Genomic DNA, 19,978 nt, shown 5'->3' with positions numbered 1-19,978 from the left:
ATAGATGTGCCTAAACACGCACAGGACATTTGGAAAACACACTAAAGAGCAAATAAAACAAGAAAAGGCATAATATGGGACCTTTAAAACCCGCTTCGGCTCTAACCCCCAATTCACACATACTCCATGCGCGCCGCGATCCGTCAGCACCGCGCACTACGCTGTACTTAGCTGCCACTCTAGTCAATCATTGTGTTCACACAGGGCGCGCTGCGGTCCGTCTCCGGGGCGTGCCACCAACGGCACTGCGAACTGCTCCGTTTCAAATATGCAGCGAGTCTATTTTCGCCAGAGTACGCTGCAGGCACGCGTCAAGCTGGACAGAATATGACAGCCTGGACAGGAAGTCAGACAAGGAAACGCACAGAGCATCCGGTCAATTTCAAAATAAAACACAATATACGGACTCGCGACCATATTTTTCATCACTTTATCAACATTACGTCAAATCTTGTAGTTCTCCTGTGACGTGTCATGGGTGCGCTGACGTCCCAGAAACGGATCCAGTGTGAATGGGCGCGAGCCGTCCGACGGAGCAAAACCGTGGCACTGACGGACCGCGGCGCACACGGAGTATGTGTGAATTGGGGGTAAGCCTGTCGTTAGGTTGACTGAAAGTTAGGCTGAGACAGCATTTCCAGCATGGCGGCGGCCGTCGATGAGCCTTCGGGGCCCCCTGCTGTGACAGATGGCTGACGGCACTCAGGCTTCATCTGTTAATATTTACAATATGGTGTAGTCCCATGACACAAGAAGTGGGATTTTACTATTAGGAGGACTGAATAAAAAAGGTCAGTATGCTTTGCCCTTGTGGATGGATGGATGGATGGATGGATGGACACACTTTATTGATCCCACCTGGGAAAGTGTGATGTTACAGCAACACTGCAGTGCTAACTGTGTTGTTTTTTTAAATTTGTTTTTGTAGGCAAACAGTCAAACTTTCAATGAGGACACTGTTTGAATGTCTGTTTAAATGATGTCTTAAAAGTGCAGCTACCACTTTTCACCAAAGGTGTGGCCAAAATAATGGAAGCTGACAGTTTCAAGACTGTGGCTGAAAACACTGCTGCCTAAAACTCTTTTTGTCATTTAAAAACACAAACACAGTAAATCCAGTCATTATTAACTACATTATTTTCAGCCATTTCATTGGAACTCTACGTAAAACCCTGCAGCATGTCACACTTTCAGTTTTGATTAAATCCTTGTGTATCAGATTCCAGTGACATCCACTGAGTCTTGCTCCTAGAGGGAGTGGGTACGAGGAGGATTGAGTGAAAGACGTTAAAGAGGCACGCCACACATGACAAGCACAGACACGTCTGTTTTGAATTGTCGGTGTGAGGAAATCGCACAACTATCTGTCTCCGTCTCTCTGTGTTTCAGCATGTGTTTAAATAACTCACTCAGATACCACAGAGTGTCTCTCTCTGTCTCTCCAAGCTAATATCCAGGATTTCAAAAGCTTTCAGCCGTGATAGACCACTGCGCTCCATCGCTCTGCTGCTCTGAGTGCTGGCTGGTAGCGTGCCAAGGCAGAGTGCATCAGGATGACACCTAAGAGCCAATAATTACAGAGCAGAGCATCATGTGTGTCATTCTCTTTTTCTATGCTTTTAGAGGCATGCAGTGTGTTGTTCACTGACCTCATCCCCGGTTTATGTGCGTCTTGAAGATGTTGTTTTTTCTAAAGCGGGTGAATGAGGCGTTTTTTGGCAATTCGGGACATGTACAGTACATATTAATGTTAGTCAACTGAGCAAGTAGTCAGTCAATTTTTGGTTTTCTGTTGCCCTGATTACGGCCTGCACATGTAATCATGTGGCACCATTTACACCTTTTTACTGCATAATAATCCTCTCACATACAGCAAACACTGGACTCACACACTGTCAGGCTCTGGTTATTATCTACAAGGTGCAGCTGTCCCTCAGTATGATGTGTTCACACACTCTCTCTCTCTCTCTCTCTCTCTCTCTCTCTCTCTCTCTCTCTCTCTCTCTCTCTCTCTCTCTCTCTCTCTCTCTCTCTCACACACACACACACACATACACGCACAAACATAAACTAAAAATGAACATAACACACAGCATGTTATGTTCACACAAAATTGTAGCAGTGCAACAAAATAATTCCCAGTGATTTCTAACACCCAAACACATCTGTGAGACACACATATACCGTAAATGTCACACTCATTCTGATTCAGTGAGGTCTGTTTTCATTTACAGTCCAGCAAAGTGTGATTTGAAAATAAAATAATCCACTCATGTTGCCAGAGTAACTTTAAAAAAAAAAGTAAATAGTTTGTGCTAAAAATACAAAGAAAAGTTTGCCTAGACCTGGTCTGTGTTTTCATCAAAGGTGTGTGTCCTCTAACTGCGCAGACAAACAGTGTTTCTGCTCAGACTTGTCTAACAAATTACAGCAGTAGCACACAACAGAGCTGTGTTTGGATGCCAGTAGTCACCACCAGCCAATAAACAACCATCACTTCGCCCAAAAATCAGGAGACGCAGAACTGCGATGACCTTGAAGTGACTTTTCTGGGCTTCAGTCAGGGAGCTGCACCGCTGCTATGAGGTTCTTTGTCAAATCGAGTCAAACAGAGAGCCTTGAAGCTGTGCGCTGCGGTGTAGCTTTGCTTGGCAGAGAGCAGAGGTTTCTTTTATTTTTTTTATATATTTGTGCCTTGCATGTAAGATAGCAGAGTTTGCTGTGAGATTAATATCAACTCTGCTTCTCTCTGCTCTCCTCTGGGTTTTCTCTGCCTGGGCTGCAAGTGAACCCCTTTGTCCCCGTTGCCCCTTCACCTTGTGACTTGGCTCATGCTGCTTTAGTAAATCTGGGGCATGTTTACAGTCGGGGCTTTTAGGAGTCTCTTGGCAAGTGTACACCTACCGGGCCGCCGATCAATCGCCCCGCCCTCCGAGTACTATTAGACCTAAGAAAAAGAGGTTGATCGTGCCTCGTTTGCTCTGAAATATGATGCCTGCCAAAGGGCTGGCATGGATTTTATTACTCAGCCAGACTGTGTCTGTAAACTTGCACCCTCTGATGATATCTTAGTTACCTAATGGTGAGTAAGCACCCAATGAGCACACTCAGCTGTGATGTGAATGAATAAATTCAGAGGGGGCAAATTTCAGTTGATGTCACTGTGTTGTTTTGGAGGTCTGGTTTCTAAACATTTATACATATCACAAAAATGTAATTGATTAGAAAATATTTAAAGATATTTATTAAAAAAAAAAGTGAATCCTTGTGGCCATGAAGTGTTTTTTTTTAACACATACAACATTACAGCCACTTTGTTACAGACATTTTGGTAAACAGCTTTTCACTTTCTGTTAAGATGAAAGCATTTGCACCACCCTCATGTCTGTGGTGTAAGCTACTCCAGGTAGCTTAGCATAAAAGACTTGACAAAGTTAGCATAGTTTCCTCCACAGTTGACACAGGTTTCAATGTTTAATTAAAACATATTTGATATTTGTATTGGGGTTAATGTGTTTTCTTTGACCTGTTATGTGAAAACATTGTCTCCAGGCAGATGAGCTTCAATTCAAGCAAAGTGAATGTTTCAAACCCCTTGTGACATCACTTAGGCAGCTTACAAATTGGGGATAGTATAAACTTCACATACATACCGATGAAATGCAAGCAGAATTTGAAATTCTTAAGTAAAGATTTAAATTCTACCCCTTTGTGTATCTTATGTAATTCAATGAGTTTGTAGCTGATCATCGTGTATGCCAAGAATTTTTCTCACTACAAAGCAAACATTTCTGTGAACACAGAGCAGCAGCTCTCTGTTCCTGCCAGCTTTCCTGCTCTGGTAAAAAAAAAAAAAGTATCATTGCATTAGAAAGAATGTGCAGCCAAAATTGGGTTTTCTCCTATTAGTTTGCTAAAGGGGATTTGCAAATTGTTCTTCAAATAATACATCCTTTGATCTATGCACCTGCCCTTCAGTTTGTAGATCTGAACACATACTTATTATGCCATGCAGCCCTTATAACCTCAGAGAAATTATGAGATAAATAAATATGAGAATGGTTTGCATGCAACCTGTGATGCTATAAAAAAAAAGTAAGTACTGGCAATAAAGCAGCCATATTGATGGAAGGTGTGATGTGATGAGTATTAGCAGAGGTTAAAGTCCAGCTTGGTGACAGCCAGCTGATTAAACAGGCCAGTGATGAATGGACATGGAACCTGGCTGTGAAATGGCCTGCAGATGCCTGACATTTTGCTGCAAGCATGTCAAAACACACAACTGATCTGCTGCAAAAGAAAGTGCATAAAAAAAAATAAAAAAAAACCTATGTGGATTAAAACAGTCAGAGGAAGCATCGAGTTTCTGCAGCTTGTAACAGCTCTGACGTTTGTCACGCATCAGAAATCCATCTCAGAGTTCTTTTTAAATATTTCTCCTCTCGTCTGCATGTTTCTTGATAGGTCAACATCTTAATCGTCCTGGAAACCACAACTCCTACTCACTACCCCAACCTCTAATCTCCCCCCCCCCCCCCCACACACACACACACACACACACACACACACACACACACACACACATCCTGCCAAGTAGCCCCCGACTCCTCTGAGTTAGCTCTCCTCCGCTCGTTATTTCATTGTCTGTCGAAGAGGATGTCGCTGTGATTCATGTCAGAGAGTTTTAATATGCTGAGGGAAGGCTGATTGTGGTTCCAGTGAATGGGTAAAACTCAGGGGAGCCATGACAGTGAAGCGATGATATGTCCCCCTGTTGGGAGGAGAGCTGGCACTGCTTTGTCTGCTAACAGCGGGGTCCAACGGGACTGAATCTAGCTCACTTTATGAGCATTTAGGGCATCTTTAACAGACTTACTTTACCTTGAAATAAACAAGTTTTTCCTTCCCCACATAACTTTTTCTCTGTCCTGGATGACCTAAGCATGACAATAGGACGTTTTTTTTAATCCATCCCCTCCCTGGATTATAATGACAGGCCCCTCTCTTCATTGACTCCAGATGTGAAACGTTTTAAACAGAACGAGGGCTGTTGATCTGGAAAGAGCCTAAGATTTGATTTTTGGACCAGATCTGGTTTGTGCAGCTGGCTCTAACTCCCATAAGGGGAAGACGATCATCTGCCAAAGCGCCTTGAGTGTTAGTTGAACCATTTGTTTGTGAGCACATTGAAAAGTTTAAGTCGTGGGTTGTAAACGTTTATTGCTGTTTACTGCCTCCATTTGCATTACGGTCCAGCGAACCACCTGGAGTGCTGGAGATGAACCAACTGCTGGTGTCTTTTTTCCTGCCGTCAGAAGTGTCTAAATTTGAATTAATTTAGCTGGTTATACACGGGGAAAGGGCTGTAAACGGTTTAACTGCAGCAAATATTAGCGTTGATGACTCTCGATACGAACCAGTAATCTTATTTGGACAAGCAAATGGAGTGTGTGACCCCCAGCGTTTTGGCTTGGGGAGCACATGGAGTGTGTTTAATATGTTTGGAATGAGAGGAAATGGATAAACATTTACAAAGATGGGGAAAAACGGCAGAGGATGAGAAGTATGTAAGCAGAGGATGCACAAATATTTGATTGCACATATCCCATGTCTTTGGTGACCTCTCTAGAAGATTATTAGTCCAAAAGATATGAAGCGAATAACATCCACAAAACCCAACTCAGTAATTTCTCGAAGGATAACAATGACTGTAAACTAGTTTTCATGTCGTCTTTGACTTTCTACCTCCATTTATATTGCATAGTTTGAGCAGGTTATAACACGGGGACAAGGCTGCAAAATCAACCCAAACCTATAAAGAGCTCTTTTGCAGTAAAAAAAAAAAATGCTGCTGTTGATGCTGCTGCAGAGGATCAGAGATTGTTAGCGATGCCAAAGAAAAAGCTATAAATGCATTCATTGAATCTGTACTTAATAACAAGAACCACTTGATTCTACAGAGAGGGAGTGATGTGGGGGGAAAATGTAACTCATTTGACTTATGGCCGACCGCAAAAGAGATCCGTTTGAAGAGTGTTGCAGCAGCAGAATGAAGCAGATTTGGATGGGTGTTGAGCTGAAGAGGCTTTTACTCTGATGCCAGCACAGAGCAGAGAGCAGGCCAGCACATGAAAGTGTGGATGTGGCTCACTGGCACACATGTGACATGTTTTCACTGAGCTACAGGAGCTGTTGGCTACAACCAGCAAGAGGATAAACAAAGGAAGGGGACAGTCAAAAGATACATGGGATGACAACAAACTCAATGACAGTTGTTCTTGTTGGTATAATAAATTGATTTGAATTAAACTCACAACTATGTGTTAAGCTGCAGATGATTTGATGTGATGTTTGTGCACCTGGTCTTGTTCCCTGCTAAATTTGTGGCTCTTTGTAGGCAAAAAACAATTATTATTATTATTATTATTTTTTTTACAAAATTCATTGGAGTAGCCAGAATAGTCGCCTCTGACAAGGAACATAGCCAATCACAGTTTAGATTCTTGGGGGTGGCACCTGGGGTGTCCAATCAGATTTCAAGGGTGGCCCATCCATGCTACCCCTGGTCAACCCCTCTGGACACGCCCCTGGTAGTCACAGATACTCATTTAAATAATGGATCCTTTAGCAGGTTTTCAGCTTCAAGAAGATAAAATAAGTTTCTGAACATCTTGAGCATGTACATTTTCTTCCTTGTCTGCTATGACAAATTAACCAAGAACATATATGAAGTATTGTACACAAGTGCTAACCTCTGGTCTTGAAAAATTAAGCCTATGCGGAAGTGCAAAATCCTGCAGTCTGTCAAGTCTGCTTGAGGATGGCTGCAGGAACACCGGAAGTCACATACACACCACAGCAAAGAAAATCTGTTTTTACAGCATAAATAAACATGTAAGCAGCCTGGTACAAAAACGATTTTTGAACGGCTCCGTCTTGATTTTATGAACAATAAGTGTTTATCCATAGTTAGGTGCTTAGTTGACATGATTGACAGGTGGGCGCGATGTAACGGTTCGTCAAGAGGCTTAAAACCCCCCTCGGCTCCAACTCTCAGCCTGTCGTAAGGTTGACTAAAAGTTAGGGTGAGACATGGTTTCCAGTAGAGGTGGGGTATAAAATTGATGCAGTATAGTATCGTGATATTTTGTGTGGCGATATTATATCGTCTCATGGCTGCCAAGTATTGATATTTTTAGATATGCTTTTTTAATTTTTAACTGCTGAAGGGGTTGCACAATTCATTTTGAACAAGTTGCATTGTTAAGAATACATGTTAAAGTTCAATTAGACTGAGAATTGTATCTTATTTGACAAAACCGTTCTTGATTCAGCTTTTTGTCGTCTAATAACATGAATATAAGAAATGTTGTTAATATGAGGAGATGAAGTTTGGGAACCCCTTTTAAACCCTTAAACTTTCCCAACATGCATTCATGCATTAAGAAATGCTGTTTGATATGGAAATCATTGGTTGCTTTTCTCCGTGCAGAAGGCAAGAACTGTCTTCACAGCTTGGCAGAATCATGAGCGTTGTAATTGGGGATCAATTGATGTGCTTGTGAGCACTTTCATGCGTGTTCTTGTACTTTCAGCATGAGGGTATCGTTCTGTACCAGTCTGTTCCTCTTTTCCCTCTCCTCTTAAGCGATAGTAATCTCAAGAGTGTGTTTTATCTCCTGCTCTTTTCCCCAGATGCAAAGGAAAGGTCGGCCAAGAGATTCTCTGCGGACGGTGTCTACAATTACACGTCTCTGCTGCTTAGCCAGGAGGACGACATGCTGTACGTCGGAGCCCGGGAGGCGCTGTTTGCCCTTAGCCTCTCGGACATCAGCAAGAACAAGCTGCAGAAGAATGTGAGTACATGTCAAATGGATAATCAGAGAAAAAACCTGTATTTATGCTGAGTCCAGTACAATGTTTCCATGTTATATACCTGTTGAATCAAACAGCATCCTGTACTTTATGTGTAATATGAAGTGTTTTCTCTTTAGTGTGCCATAACACACAGCATCTTCTTTGTACATTCTGATATTGAAGAAACAGTCCTAAGCAAAATAAGCATGGTTTCCTGTATTCGACATCATTTATTCAGGGGTTTTCTTTTTCTTCTTCAGCTGACGTGGGGCACTCCTGCAGGAAAAAGAGAAGAATGCAGCTTCAAAGGGAAGAACCTGGAGGTGAGAGGCATCTTAAACTGCTGCAGCACAATAATGAAAACACCTCAGGAAAATAGCTCTATAAAGACAGCATGGAAAGGATGGGTTTACTTGTAAGGGGTGTTTGTTTTTTCCTCCCTTCCTTTCCTTTTTGTCCCTTCCTGCTCTGAACTGTTTCACTGGTGTTTTGAGAAGATAAACTGAGTTCTGTGTTGACAAACCTTTCCATTTCTGACAAACAGATTCATCAAGTGTGCAGGCTCGACAGGGAATTACTTCTTTTTGAGATTGTGTGCACTGCTTCTTCTACTTTGTCTGTCTATTACTGTGTTGTCATGCCAGCTGTTGTATCCCTAGGCGACAAACCTTGTTACTCTTTGTACTGCAGTGTACAGCTTTGTCTGTGTTTTACAGAGAAGCGGGGAGATGCTGGGAGGTTTTCCTCACAGCGTTCTAATATTTCTAACAATTTGTATCGAATACTTTCTGAAGTATTTGTCAGGCACAGAATTTTAAGGATTTCTCCTCATGCAGTTTTGAGAATTTCTTGTGAATGTCTCTCTCTGTTTTTTCCCCATCCAGACTGATTGCTTCAATTACATCAAAATTCTCCTGCGGCTGAACAGCACTCATCTCTATGTGTGTGGGACCTATGCCTTCAGTCCTATTTGTGCCTACATAGTAAGTACTAACCTGTCATCCAGACCTTCAAGAGTTGATTTTTCTCTTTCTATCAAAAGAAGTCTTGGTTTTTATATCCCTTCACTTCTCTCACTAGCTCAGCTTTGAATTTTTCCACATTTTCTGGTGTTCTTTGGGAATCAGGCTCTTTTATCTACCATGTCAGCATTTGATCTGCAGTTATCCAGGCGTAGCCACATGCTGCTGAGCCACTCTAGCCAGACAAGTCAACAGGGGGTACAGGAGCTGTGTGGTTTCCAGCAATAGGGAAGCACAAGATCTGTTTGTGTTGCAGAGGAGTAAATCTGGAGCGATTGTAACCGACAACAGAATGACATTGATTTCAGTGATAGGGGGGCAGTCGAGCTTGGCGACAGCTCTGCTCTTAAAGCCGGGTATTAAACTCTGTCCTTTGGACTTCAGACAGACAGAAAATAACGGGAGATCTCAGACTGAAGGTGACCTTGCAGGACCTTCGGCCCTGAACTGGGATTCCGGGCATCTCTGAACCCGAAGAGTCAAGATGAACACTTTGTCATGTTGACGGAGTCCAGAGCTGTGTGTGTGCGTGTTTGTGTGTCACACAGGACATTCCTACTGGCCACACACTCTTATGAATGCACATTATTAATGTTAATAAATGTTTTATTTTCATAGCTGTTCTCAAAACAGTCTCAGGGTTTTTTTTACTGGCAGTGAGACACTGAATCCAAGGAGATCCAGTAAACAATCCAATGACAGACATGAATTAAAACAAGGCCTAAGTGCAACAATAACTCGTTATGACGGAGCATGGGAAGATTGTCCAAGCAGCAGAGGCATTTATACTGTCATGCTTGATTTGATGAGAAGTAAAAGGAACAAGTTGTTTCAAATATGATGAACAAGTGAAGGTGGGGGGGAACTACCGTCTAAATTCTGTGCCAAAATGCTTTTAGCTCAGCTAAAGCTGACATTACCGACACAAGTCACATAAATCACATGAGTTTGAAAATGATGGTTAGTTAAGAATTAAATCACTGCAGTTTTAATGTCAATATAGGCATGTTGTTTTTTATCATGAAAAAAGAACCTGCAAAATAAATGCTCATATTGATTAAAAAAAAGTTCTACATATTTGCTTCTTTCAGCCTGACAAATGTAGGAAAATGCTGCTTCTCGATTTTATTAATTTGGAAATTGAATCTCTTTGAGCTTTGGGTAGTCTGGCATACACACAAAAAATATCATTAGTACAACATTTCATCCACACTTGCCGTAGTATGACTCATTTTTGTAAGTCCCTCCCTGCCCACAGTTTACAGGATATCTGCTAAATATTCAGACCCCTGTTTAACTTAAATACATTTATTGTATCTCAGACAAAAAAACATGAATTAAAGCACAGACACCTAGGATAAACCAAAGTGTTGTCTACGGCTCTTTATTGACTGAAACTGAATCTTAGTTTTGTCATCAGTCCTGAATGAATGAATTACATCGTCTACTAGATTTAACCACTAAAAACAGACCTTTGAAAAGTTCTTCAAAACAGGAATTTAAGGACAACAGTTGTGCCATTTTTTTTTAAACACATCCAGTCAAAAATAAACCCTGAATGCTAGATTCCATCTCTTAATACTTCTCTGTTGTCTCTCTCGCAGTCTATCTGTTCCCAATTTTGACATAAATCTGCAAACAATGGGCCAGAAATGTTTTCTTTAGGGACTCAGAATCTTCCTGAATCAGTCAGACTCTTACTTTTCTTACATTTAAAGGACTATTTTGTACAGAGGATGTGAAGTGTCACCCTCTTTGCCTATGATACTTGGCTTATTTACCAGAGATAAGTACTATACAGTTCTAAGTGACCAAAGTAACATTACTGTAACAGTGCTGTCATATTGCAGAGAATAAATGCAGAGAATAAGCTGTTAGTTGTGAACTCATTTTAGCTCAGCCTTTACTGTAAGTAGACTTTAATTGGACTGTGCCTGAGGGACGTGTGTGTGTGTGTGTGTGTGTGTCTTGTCTCAGAACACATCAACGTTCACACTGGAGAAAGATGAAGTGGGCGAGGTCGTGATGGAGGACGGGCGCAGCCGCTGCCCCTTTAATCCGGAGTACAAATCCACTGCCATCATCGTTGGTATGTCATAACTCAAGGGTGTTTTTTTTTCTCTCTCTCTCTCTCTCTCTCTCTCTCTCTCTCTCGTCATGTTAATATAAACATTTGTCACGAGAAATAACTAGTATCATTATGAGTGGCTTCTGCATGAAAACACCCTCAGCTGTTTTCTGGAGTAACTCTGATGCCAATTACAACTTTGATTCAGTAATAATTCATGATCCGCACGCTAATGTCTTCTGTCTGTGTCAGTCTTTCTGATAAAGAGCCGGACACCAGCAGACTCTGTTTGTGTTTGAGCTGGATTTAAATGGAAGAAATGATTTGTCTAAGCCCTTTCTCAGACTGCTCTCAGTTCACTCCAAACTACTTCAGACTTCCTCCGCTGCAGTCAAGAAAGCCCCCAGCACATCATCTCCATATATCTTATCATGTTTAAATTAATGGCAAATCAGGCTCCTCATTTCACATATTAAAGCGTTTTTTTTCTTCTTGGTCTTACAGATGGTGAATTGTACACGGGTACTGTCAGCAACTTCCAAGGGAATGAACCTGTAATTTACAAGAGTTTGGGTCAGGGAACTGCTCTAAAGACAGAAAACTCTTTGAAGTGGCTGCAAGGTAAGACTTTATTTAAAGTCAGGAGATAAGACTGCTTTTTCTCCACAAATCTTCCATTATGTTCTCAACAGAGTAGATAAGCTCAAGAAAGTAGCCACCATTAGTGGCTAATGCATGCAGACCGAGAGCAAAGTCAAGCTGTATCAGTCCTAGCACATGCACTTCAAAACCCCGAGACACACACACACACACACACACACACACACACACACACACACACACACACTCAACCAATCCTGTGTAAACTCTCTCCAAAGGTACGATGGCACCAAAGGCTGAAAAAATAGCTCCCTTGTGTTCATGATGAAGGTATAACATTTTTCTCTAAACACATATTTCCTTTGCGGGTTTTTTTTTCTGCTATTTTTAACAGATCCTGTCTTTGTCGGCTCGGCTTACATCGAGGAGAGTCAGCCAATAGGAAACCCCGTGGGAGACGACGACAAGATTTACTTCTTCTTTAGCGAGGCGGGAAAAGAATTTGACTTCTTTGACAACACCATTGTGTCGAGGATTGCTCGCGTGTGTAAGGTAAGACACCTGGGGTTAGGCTGAGGCCTTTACGCGAGGTATTCATGCACAAAATACGAGGCACAGCAGGGTTTAAGCTTTCTCTCTTTAATCCTGTTAGAATTACCTCAAAACAAGGCGGGACGCTCCCATGTCAAAGCATGTTTGGTAGCATTTAACCGAACGAGTACATGCAATGGAAACATGTCACTGTTGCATCAAAGCTTTCTGTATTTGACCATGTTTTCAACAGATTTGGTTTCCCCTTGCCTGAATCATCCTCTCCTACTTCACCATACTGCCCTCCCTCTCTTTTTTCCCCTGCAATGTCATCTCCCTCTCTCCTTCCATCTCCCTCACAATGTCAGCTGCACTCGTCCGTTCCTCTAGCTCTTTGCCTTTCTCCACCAGTGCTTTGAGCTTTGCAGGCATTATTAGTATTCAAGGGGCTTCGCAGCAATATGAAATGCTTTTTTTCACTCTACACTATGGCCTGTTTTTTGTTGCAGGCATACTGTAGCAACTGCAGAATTTACTCGCGTCATTTAAACTGCTGACGTCATTCCCCTCCTCCCTCTCACAGAGTTTAGTTTGTTTGATCACCCCTGAAGAATCAACAGCAGACTTTATCCCTTTCCACCTGTCATCAGATCAATTAAAGAGCAACGAAGCTGCCCGATATACACACACTCAGCATCCTCCCTGTCTGATACTCTTGTTCATGGAGGCATTAATGTGAGTAATCGTGGGGACAGCATGTAATCTTAAGTGACAGCTTAATGACTTAGTCCTGCTTGGCTCTGCCACTCGGTGCTGCGACACCTCTGGAAGCCAGCACAGCACCTCCCGGGTTCTATATATGGAAATCATTGACAGAAAGAGCCCCCCCTCCCGCCCCAGACTGTTGTAACTTGCTGCAGATGCACTGTGCAATGGAGACAGAAGAATGGCTTTCTCTGCTCGATAAAGGGCTTTTATTTCAGAGGAATGTAGCAGCCTTCTTTTTTCCTGACAGCTTTCTTTTCAGTCAGTTCTGTGGCTGTGCAGCAGTGATGCAGGTGGTTTATTCTCCATTGTGTCAGGTCAAACGCTGAGAACATTTACAAATAAGTGCATCGAGATGACACATAAGAAATGTGTCCTACCATCTAGTTTCTAAAAGTAAAGCTGTGGACAAACTTCTTCAAATGGATGTCAAATTTCAGCTGTTTGACAAAGCCTTTCTATTTATTGGCTACCGTCAGCAGAAGTTATTCACTATTTGACTTATTGTACCCAATCAGCTGCTCCCTTCACTCCAGCAGAAAATGTTGGTTGTCTGCAAAACTTTGTATTATGATGTATATATATATTATAGTGTGACATAAAAATAAGCTTGTGTCAGCGATTGTTCCCATAGAAACCTGGCTCTTAGTCTAGACTTGCCCTGGGGTAGAGAGGTTAATTAATGTTCTATCACGTATTACATTGGAGGTTTTCAAAGCCTGACAGTGATCCACCCTGCAAACAAAAACTAGACATGGAACTGTACTATGAAATCTCTAACAAACTACATCATCATCATCATCATCTTTATTGCCAGACTCAGGAGTCCATTAGAAGACATAAAAAACAAACAGTTTCACATAAAGCTCTGGTGCTTCTGATCAGCTTGTGTTCGACAGTCATGCATTCAGTAGGTTACAGTGTGGCCTACAACTCAAGCCAGCGTATATTTGTTTCAGACGACTTTCTTTGAATTACCTCAATGCCAAAGAATACCAAAAACAGGACTGATTCACAGGAAATGTCTTGAGTAAGAAGAAGTGCATTACTGTGTATATATGTGGAGGGTGCACATTAGAAACTAAGATCTACTGGAAATATGTGAATGATGTCCGTGTGGATTTGACGCAGGTTGCAGCAATCAGGTTCTATGTTCAATTCCCTTAATTGTGACAATCAGCTGTGTGCGTCTTCCTCTGCTGCTGCTGCTGCTACTGTTGTTGTTTTTTAGAATTCACCTGCCCTACCCTTAGTGTCTTTACTTAATTTGAACCCTTTTTTTTCGCCTCTCCAAGCTTGCATTAAGCAATTCAGAACAGATCAGTCTCAAATGTTTTGGAGACATCGGGTCCTGAGTTGCTGCAGCTGGACATCCTAAGTCATGAACATACTCACCACTTTCTGGGAATAGAGTTTAAATTTGAGCACACACCCCGTTCACTCCCTCATTGAGCAGAAAGTGCTGAACTCAGATCCGAGTTAGGTAACGCTGAGCTATGAAGACTCCTCCCTGTTAGCGGCCTCAGTATCTGTAACTCACTGACGGAGAGCATGCACTCCCTTTTTTCTCTATTTAACAGACCAAGGCCAGATATGTGTGAATGTGGTTTACATCAATATCTGAAATATTTTGGATGTTGATCTTGGCAGACATTTTGCTACCTTATAAAGTTGACATGTGTCTTGTTAGATAAGATAAATCAAAGCATCTTCTGTGTTTTAAAGCTCTACTCACTACTGTTTTACTGAAGTTTGCCGAGCAAATCTGCTTCCAAGTTGTTTTTTGTCCCCCCTTTTTTCCCAACCGCCCCTCCCTCCTTCCACTCCTTTTTCTTCTTTTGTTTATTCAGGTGTGCACACTGAGGGACTGAGGGAAGCAGGCAGATTATAAACATTGTGTGGCACCCACTTCTTTTTTACCTCTTCATCTGCGTAAGGAATCAAAAAATACGAGGTCAAGATAAAACTCACGAGCAGTGTAACACGGCACAAAGAGGGGGAATATATTTCTGGAGAGCAGTTATTGGGAGGAGTGGTCGATACGATTGAAAATACAAGCTTCACAGCGGAGCACAGTAACAACAGCGTGGACAGCTGAGAGAGCAGGAATGTGGGCTTCTCATTATGTGGACAGGCTACCACCACAGCCTAGTAATTGGCTCCCAGACCGGGCATCAGTCCCACGAGGTTTCACCTCTCCACTGAGCTACATGATTGTTTTTGTGTAAGCACACACACAGAGGAGGAAGCAGACGTAGTTATAGTTGTACATTTTATTATCTCTCCTGGTGCTGTTGCGTTGGAGTTGTTCAGGATTTAGGGGGCCGTGTTGTTGATGGGATCGTTTGGACCTGAGACAGGAGAGCTGTCTTGAGATTGGGCGAGACCACTTGTTTTTGTCGTTTTCTTCCTCCTCCTCCTCCTCCTCTTCCCCCTCCTTGTTCCCCTGTGTTTTTCAGCTTGCTTTTTTTTTTTTTTTTAGGAGTGTCTTGGTGTGTCTTTATAAACCCTTTGATAATTGCCCGTCATTGCAAAGTCGTCTGATAACTGTTTATGTGAGCATTTCCAGAAAGCTCAAAATGAGCGAATGCCTCTTCTCTATCTTATAGAAGAGCAACTGAATTGCTGATGTGGACTTCAAAGATGTAATTAATAACTAACCATTGTTTGTTTTCATTTCCACTGTCTCTTCTCCTTCAAAGAGCAGCTGATATGTTCTTGCCAAGTCTTCTTTTATGCGAGATTTTTTTAATCTTCTGAGTTTTATCGTCAAAACATCCTTTGAATTTCAGTTGAAATGCACCACAAGAAAGGACTTCAACACTTGAAATTAATCAGAACATTGAAATCAGGGTTGGTTGTGATTATTTTTCCTCCTTATCCTAAGATAACAGGTGATAATCACTTTCAGGTTTCCTGGCCTCAACAGCGCCTTCTGTAGCAAACAGGAGGAAATGCAGCTTTAACACAACACAAGGGACTCCACATGCACACAGCTGGTCGATAGCAGCACAAAAGAAGTCCACACACACTGGCTGTAACGTCGCTCATATGTTTCAGCTTCTCTGTACAAAAAAAAAAATTTTTTTTACAGAATCTAACACTTGAACCCTACTCTGGTTTAATCAGCTGAAAGTTTATCTTTGCTCCACTCCACTCCTGGTCTAGTGTCCAGAGCTCACTCTGTCACATTTACTCTCATAACTGAATCATCAATGGTCATCGTGAGCCACTGCCTTCACCAGAAACATAGGCTTTGAAGGAGGGCTTTGAATGCTCTTCTACTACGTCATTCTCTTCTCTTTGTGTCCAGATTTAGTATCATGTTCTTTTGAGACTCAGCAGTAATAAAACAGTGACAAACATTTTAATCTTTATCAGATGTTTGTTACATCTGCTCCTTACCCATCACCCTCCTCTATGTCCTTACAAACGTTCTGTTCTTTTCTTTTTATTTCTAGGATGTCTCTCTAAAAAAAGTGTATAAGCTGTGACAACACCACTTTGTATAAATCACGGTTAAATAGGACATGAGGTCTTCTGTTCTAACAAACTGGAACAATGTTTGGCTGTTTGCAGGGGGATAAAGGTGGTGAGCGGGTGCTGCAGAAGAAATGGACCACCTTCCTGAAGGCCCAGCTGCTCTGTTCCCTCCCCGATGATGGCTTCCCCTTTAATATCATCCAGGACATGTTTGTCCTGAAGCCCATGGGAGACAGCTGGGAAAGCACTGTCTTCTATGGTGTCTTCACCTCGCAGTGGTAAGAGACCTATGGAGGGGTTTGGTATCACGTTTCAAAAACACACAGGCACTTTAACCATTCTAATTCATGGCACGGTTACAGTTTATGTTTATGCACAAACATGCAGACACTCAAATCTACAAAGCTCTCCGCACCATCTTGTGCCAGTTTTGATTTGATATCTGCACTCAAACTTGGCAAGATACGTTTTGTTACTTGGCTGCTCTGAATTTAGAGCAGCTGTAATGAGCTTAAACACTAACACAAGCTCATGCAACCCCAATGGCTAATTATTATATCAACATAATAAAGGATTTCATATGGAAATCATTCAAGCAGCTACTACAGCCGTTCTCCAGTCTCTCTACTGTCCTCCAGTGAGAACATGCTGCTCCAGTTTCATGAGCAAATGAGGTGAACTGCAGAAAGGCCAGAATGAGTAAAAAATGGCCACATACTGTAAGAAAACACAAATGTGAGACAGAATCTCTAAATGGTTTCCTTTTAAAAAAAATAATTGTGTCTTGTGTCATAAATTCAAACATAGAAAAGATGAAAACTGTTTATGTTTCCTCAGGTATAAAGGAGCATCAGGCAGCTCAGCGGTGTGTGCGTTCACCATGGCTCAGGTGGAAAGAGCCTTCAGCGGGCGCTACAGAGAGGTCAACAGAGAGACACAGCAGTGGTACACCTACAACCACCCAGTGCCGGAACCTCGGCCCGGGGCGGTGAGTGAATCACAAAGGATCCTGTGATAAACAAAACAATTCAACATGTTTGGGTTTAGGTTGACTGCTCATCTTACAATCAGCATCAGAGGCTATTGAGTCAAAAAGATGAAGGTTCACTTAACAGAAAAAATAACAGCAGAGGTTTTATTATTAATTACCATTTTGTTTTCACTCTTACAAGCAATATGTGCTACATAGTACAACCAAGTATATCCTGTTCTTCTTGTAGAGTGAGCTTAATGATGTTTTCATTTTACTTACCTGGTCATTTCCTTTGTCATACATCTGGGTTTTCTTCCTGATTTATGACAGATTACAAAAGCACTGTCTTGCTGACATTTGGCCTAATTCTTAATTTCTGCTTATCCCCTTGTTAAAACTTCATCTACCATAACATAGCCTTTATAGTCAGTCTTTGTTTTCCAATGAATCAAACTGTATGCTTTTTATACAGTCCTACACACATTCTCAATGTATGTTTGCATTTCCAGGACTGCTTTCATAATCAGGAGTCTCATTTTTCATTTCTAATTGACTCCCTCACAGTGTGTGACCAACCACGCCAGGCAAATGGAGATCCAGTCGTCCCTGCACATGCCTGATAAAGTGCTCAACTTTGTCAAGGACCATTTCCTGATGGACAGTGTGATCCGCAGCTCCCCCTTGTTACTGAAACGCAGTGTGCGCTACACACAGATCGCTGTGCACAAGATCGAAGGCATGGAGAGGGCCTATGATGTGCTCTTCATTGGAACAGGTACAACTATTCAGCAAAGTGACTTGTGCAGGTAAAACACAATTTTAAGAATAGAAACGAGAATAGTCAAGGTAAGTTTATTTATAAAGCACATTTAAAAGAACTCATCTTGACCAAAGTCAACGTGAGTTGATCCGTGTGTGTATCGGCTTTTTAAACCGCAGAAGTTTCTTCTTTCCCCACAAACTTCTTCTTGCCATAAGTTTGAGTCTCTTCCTCTCCCCCTCTGTTTCTCAAAGATGATGGAAAACTCCATAAAGCCATCAATGCCAACGATAAGATGCACATCATAGAGGAGATGATTCTGTTTCCTGAGCCTCAGCCTGTGCAGCACATTGAACTGGATCCTCAGAGGGTAAATAGCACTCTGTCATCTTAATGATTATTGTTTTCACAGTTTTTTTGTCCGTTTCTAGTTAATATGTCACCGAGTTTACTCATTTCACTCTTAACGTCATTTTCAAGTAATAAAAATATAGAAGAGCAAAATTTACCAGCGCTCACAGTGGTTCAGACATTTTCCTTCAGCCGTGGCTTTTCCATTGAGTTTTTCCAGTAACTTATAGCTCCGTCTGGAAGTGATTTTATTATCCTCTCTGGCATTTTACCCAGAGCTAAACTTCATTACCTTTCTCCCTTTATTACATAATGGCCTCTCCCCGGGCAAGGGAAGCCAAACAGCAATCTTATCTAAGATTATGTATAGTCATAGATACTATTTGTGAGTATATTCCTTGCTCCAAATGGGGATATTAAAGACAGACATGATGTATATTCAATAAACAGTAAAGAAGATGGTCTAAATATAGACTGCACTATTGGGAAAAGTGGGATGTGCTGTATGTCAGAATAATGTCACCATCATGGTGACACTGCGTACTGCTTCAAAGCGTACTACTTCAAAAAGTTTCCATGACTGAAGAGTGTCCTAGATGCAAAAAAAAAAAACAGATTAAATGAAGAGAATTCTGTGTAGTAACAACCTGAGCATGGTTATCACATGTTTATGAGCACAGATAAACAACTGAGCTGGCATCATGTAAGAACACAGCTGGTCAGAGTTAGTCCTTTGTTAAGGTTAAATCCTTCTGTTTATCTAAAGTAAGAGTTCAAACATGTTCTCCCTTTCAGTAATCAGGAAAATAGTCACAATAAGCCGAAGCTATGTTTGGCCCTGTGTTCACCTCTCACACTGACTCACACATGGTTTCTCCTCTTCTGCAGGGTCTGTTGTTCGTGTCGTCTAACTCCGGCCTGGTGGAGGTTCCTGTGGCTAACTGCTCTAACTACCTGAGCTGTGGAGAGTGTGTGCTGTCCAGAGACCCCTACTGCGCCTGGACTGGGCGGCTGTGTCGGGATGTCAGGATGGCTCCACCCGACAGGTGAAAGATCACAGACATGTCTCCACAAATACTTTAAAAACATCCCTGAATATTTCCTTCTAATCATTTGATCAACAATGAATTCATGAAGCTGCTGTTATGTATTGAATTGATTAAGAAATGACTTTAACATAAAAAAGAACCAAGGAGCTCATTGGGACAAAGTACATTCATTTAACCAAAACATTTGGTCCATAACTTGGACGAATAAAAACAATCCATAAGTGAAAGGCACAAACACTGGGCCTTTTGTAGTCTTATTATTAACTTCCTGTTTTGTCTTTCAGTTAGGCTTTGTCGCAGGTTTTACTCAGCATGAGATTTGTTGAAAGAATTTGTATTATGAATGTATTTCTTTCATAATTATTAATAAATTAGTATTTTTCCCCTGAGTAAATAAGTATATTATTGATAATGACTCCAATGACATGCTTGAAACACGCTTGAATTTCATTCATGCCGCAGAGAAAAATCCAAATCAGACAAAATTGATAAAACTGTTTGTATACGTTTTTGCAAGAG

General features: G+C 41.6%; 1 protein-coding gene across 2 annotated transcripts in view; it reads left to right on the top strand.

The window, feature by feature from the left end:
* Positions 1 to 19,978, top strand: part of sema4bb (sema domain, immunoglobulin domain (Ig), transmembrane domain (TM) and short cytoplasmic domain, (semaphorin) 4Bb) — a 56,837-nt gene that overhangs the window by 30,735 nt on the left and 6,124 nt on the right. For both annotated transcript variants that reach the window (XM_061040380.1, XM_061040372.1), the window contains exons 3-13: positions 7,696 to 7,856; positions 8,118 to 8,180; positions 8,742 to 8,840; positions 10,857 to 10,968; positions 11,452 to 11,568; positions 11,942 to 12,099; positions 16,423 to 16,604; positions 17,164 to 17,314; positions 17,864 to 18,074; positions 18,314 to 18,429; positions 19,299 to 19,456. In XM_061040380.1, coding sequence (XP_060896363.1) covers positions 7,696 to 7,856; positions 8,118 to 8,180; positions 8,742 to 8,840; positions 10,857 to 10,968; positions 11,452 to 11,568; positions 11,942 to 12,099; positions 16,423 to 16,604; positions 17,164 to 17,314; positions 17,864 to 18,074; positions 18,314 to 18,429; positions 19,299 to 19,456 — 1,528 coding nt within the window. The remainder of the gene's footprint in view (positions 1 to 7,695; positions 7,857 to 8,117; positions 8,181 to 8,741; positions 8,841 to 10,856; positions 10,969 to 11,451; positions 11,569 to 11,941; positions 12,100 to 16,422; positions 16,605 to 17,163; positions 17,315 to 17,863; positions 18,075 to 18,313; positions 18,430 to 19,298; positions 19,457 to 19,978) is intronic.

Source organism: Labrus mixtus, chromosome 1, assembly GCF_963584025.1.
Source record: "Labrus mixtus chromosome 1, fLabMix1.1, whole genome shotgun sequence".
NCBI lineage: Eukaryota > Metazoa > Chordata > Actinopteri > Labriformes > Labridae > Labrus > Labrus mixtus.
Note: the sequence above shows the minus strand (reverse complement) of the source record. Positions and strands in the feature narration are given on the sequence as shown.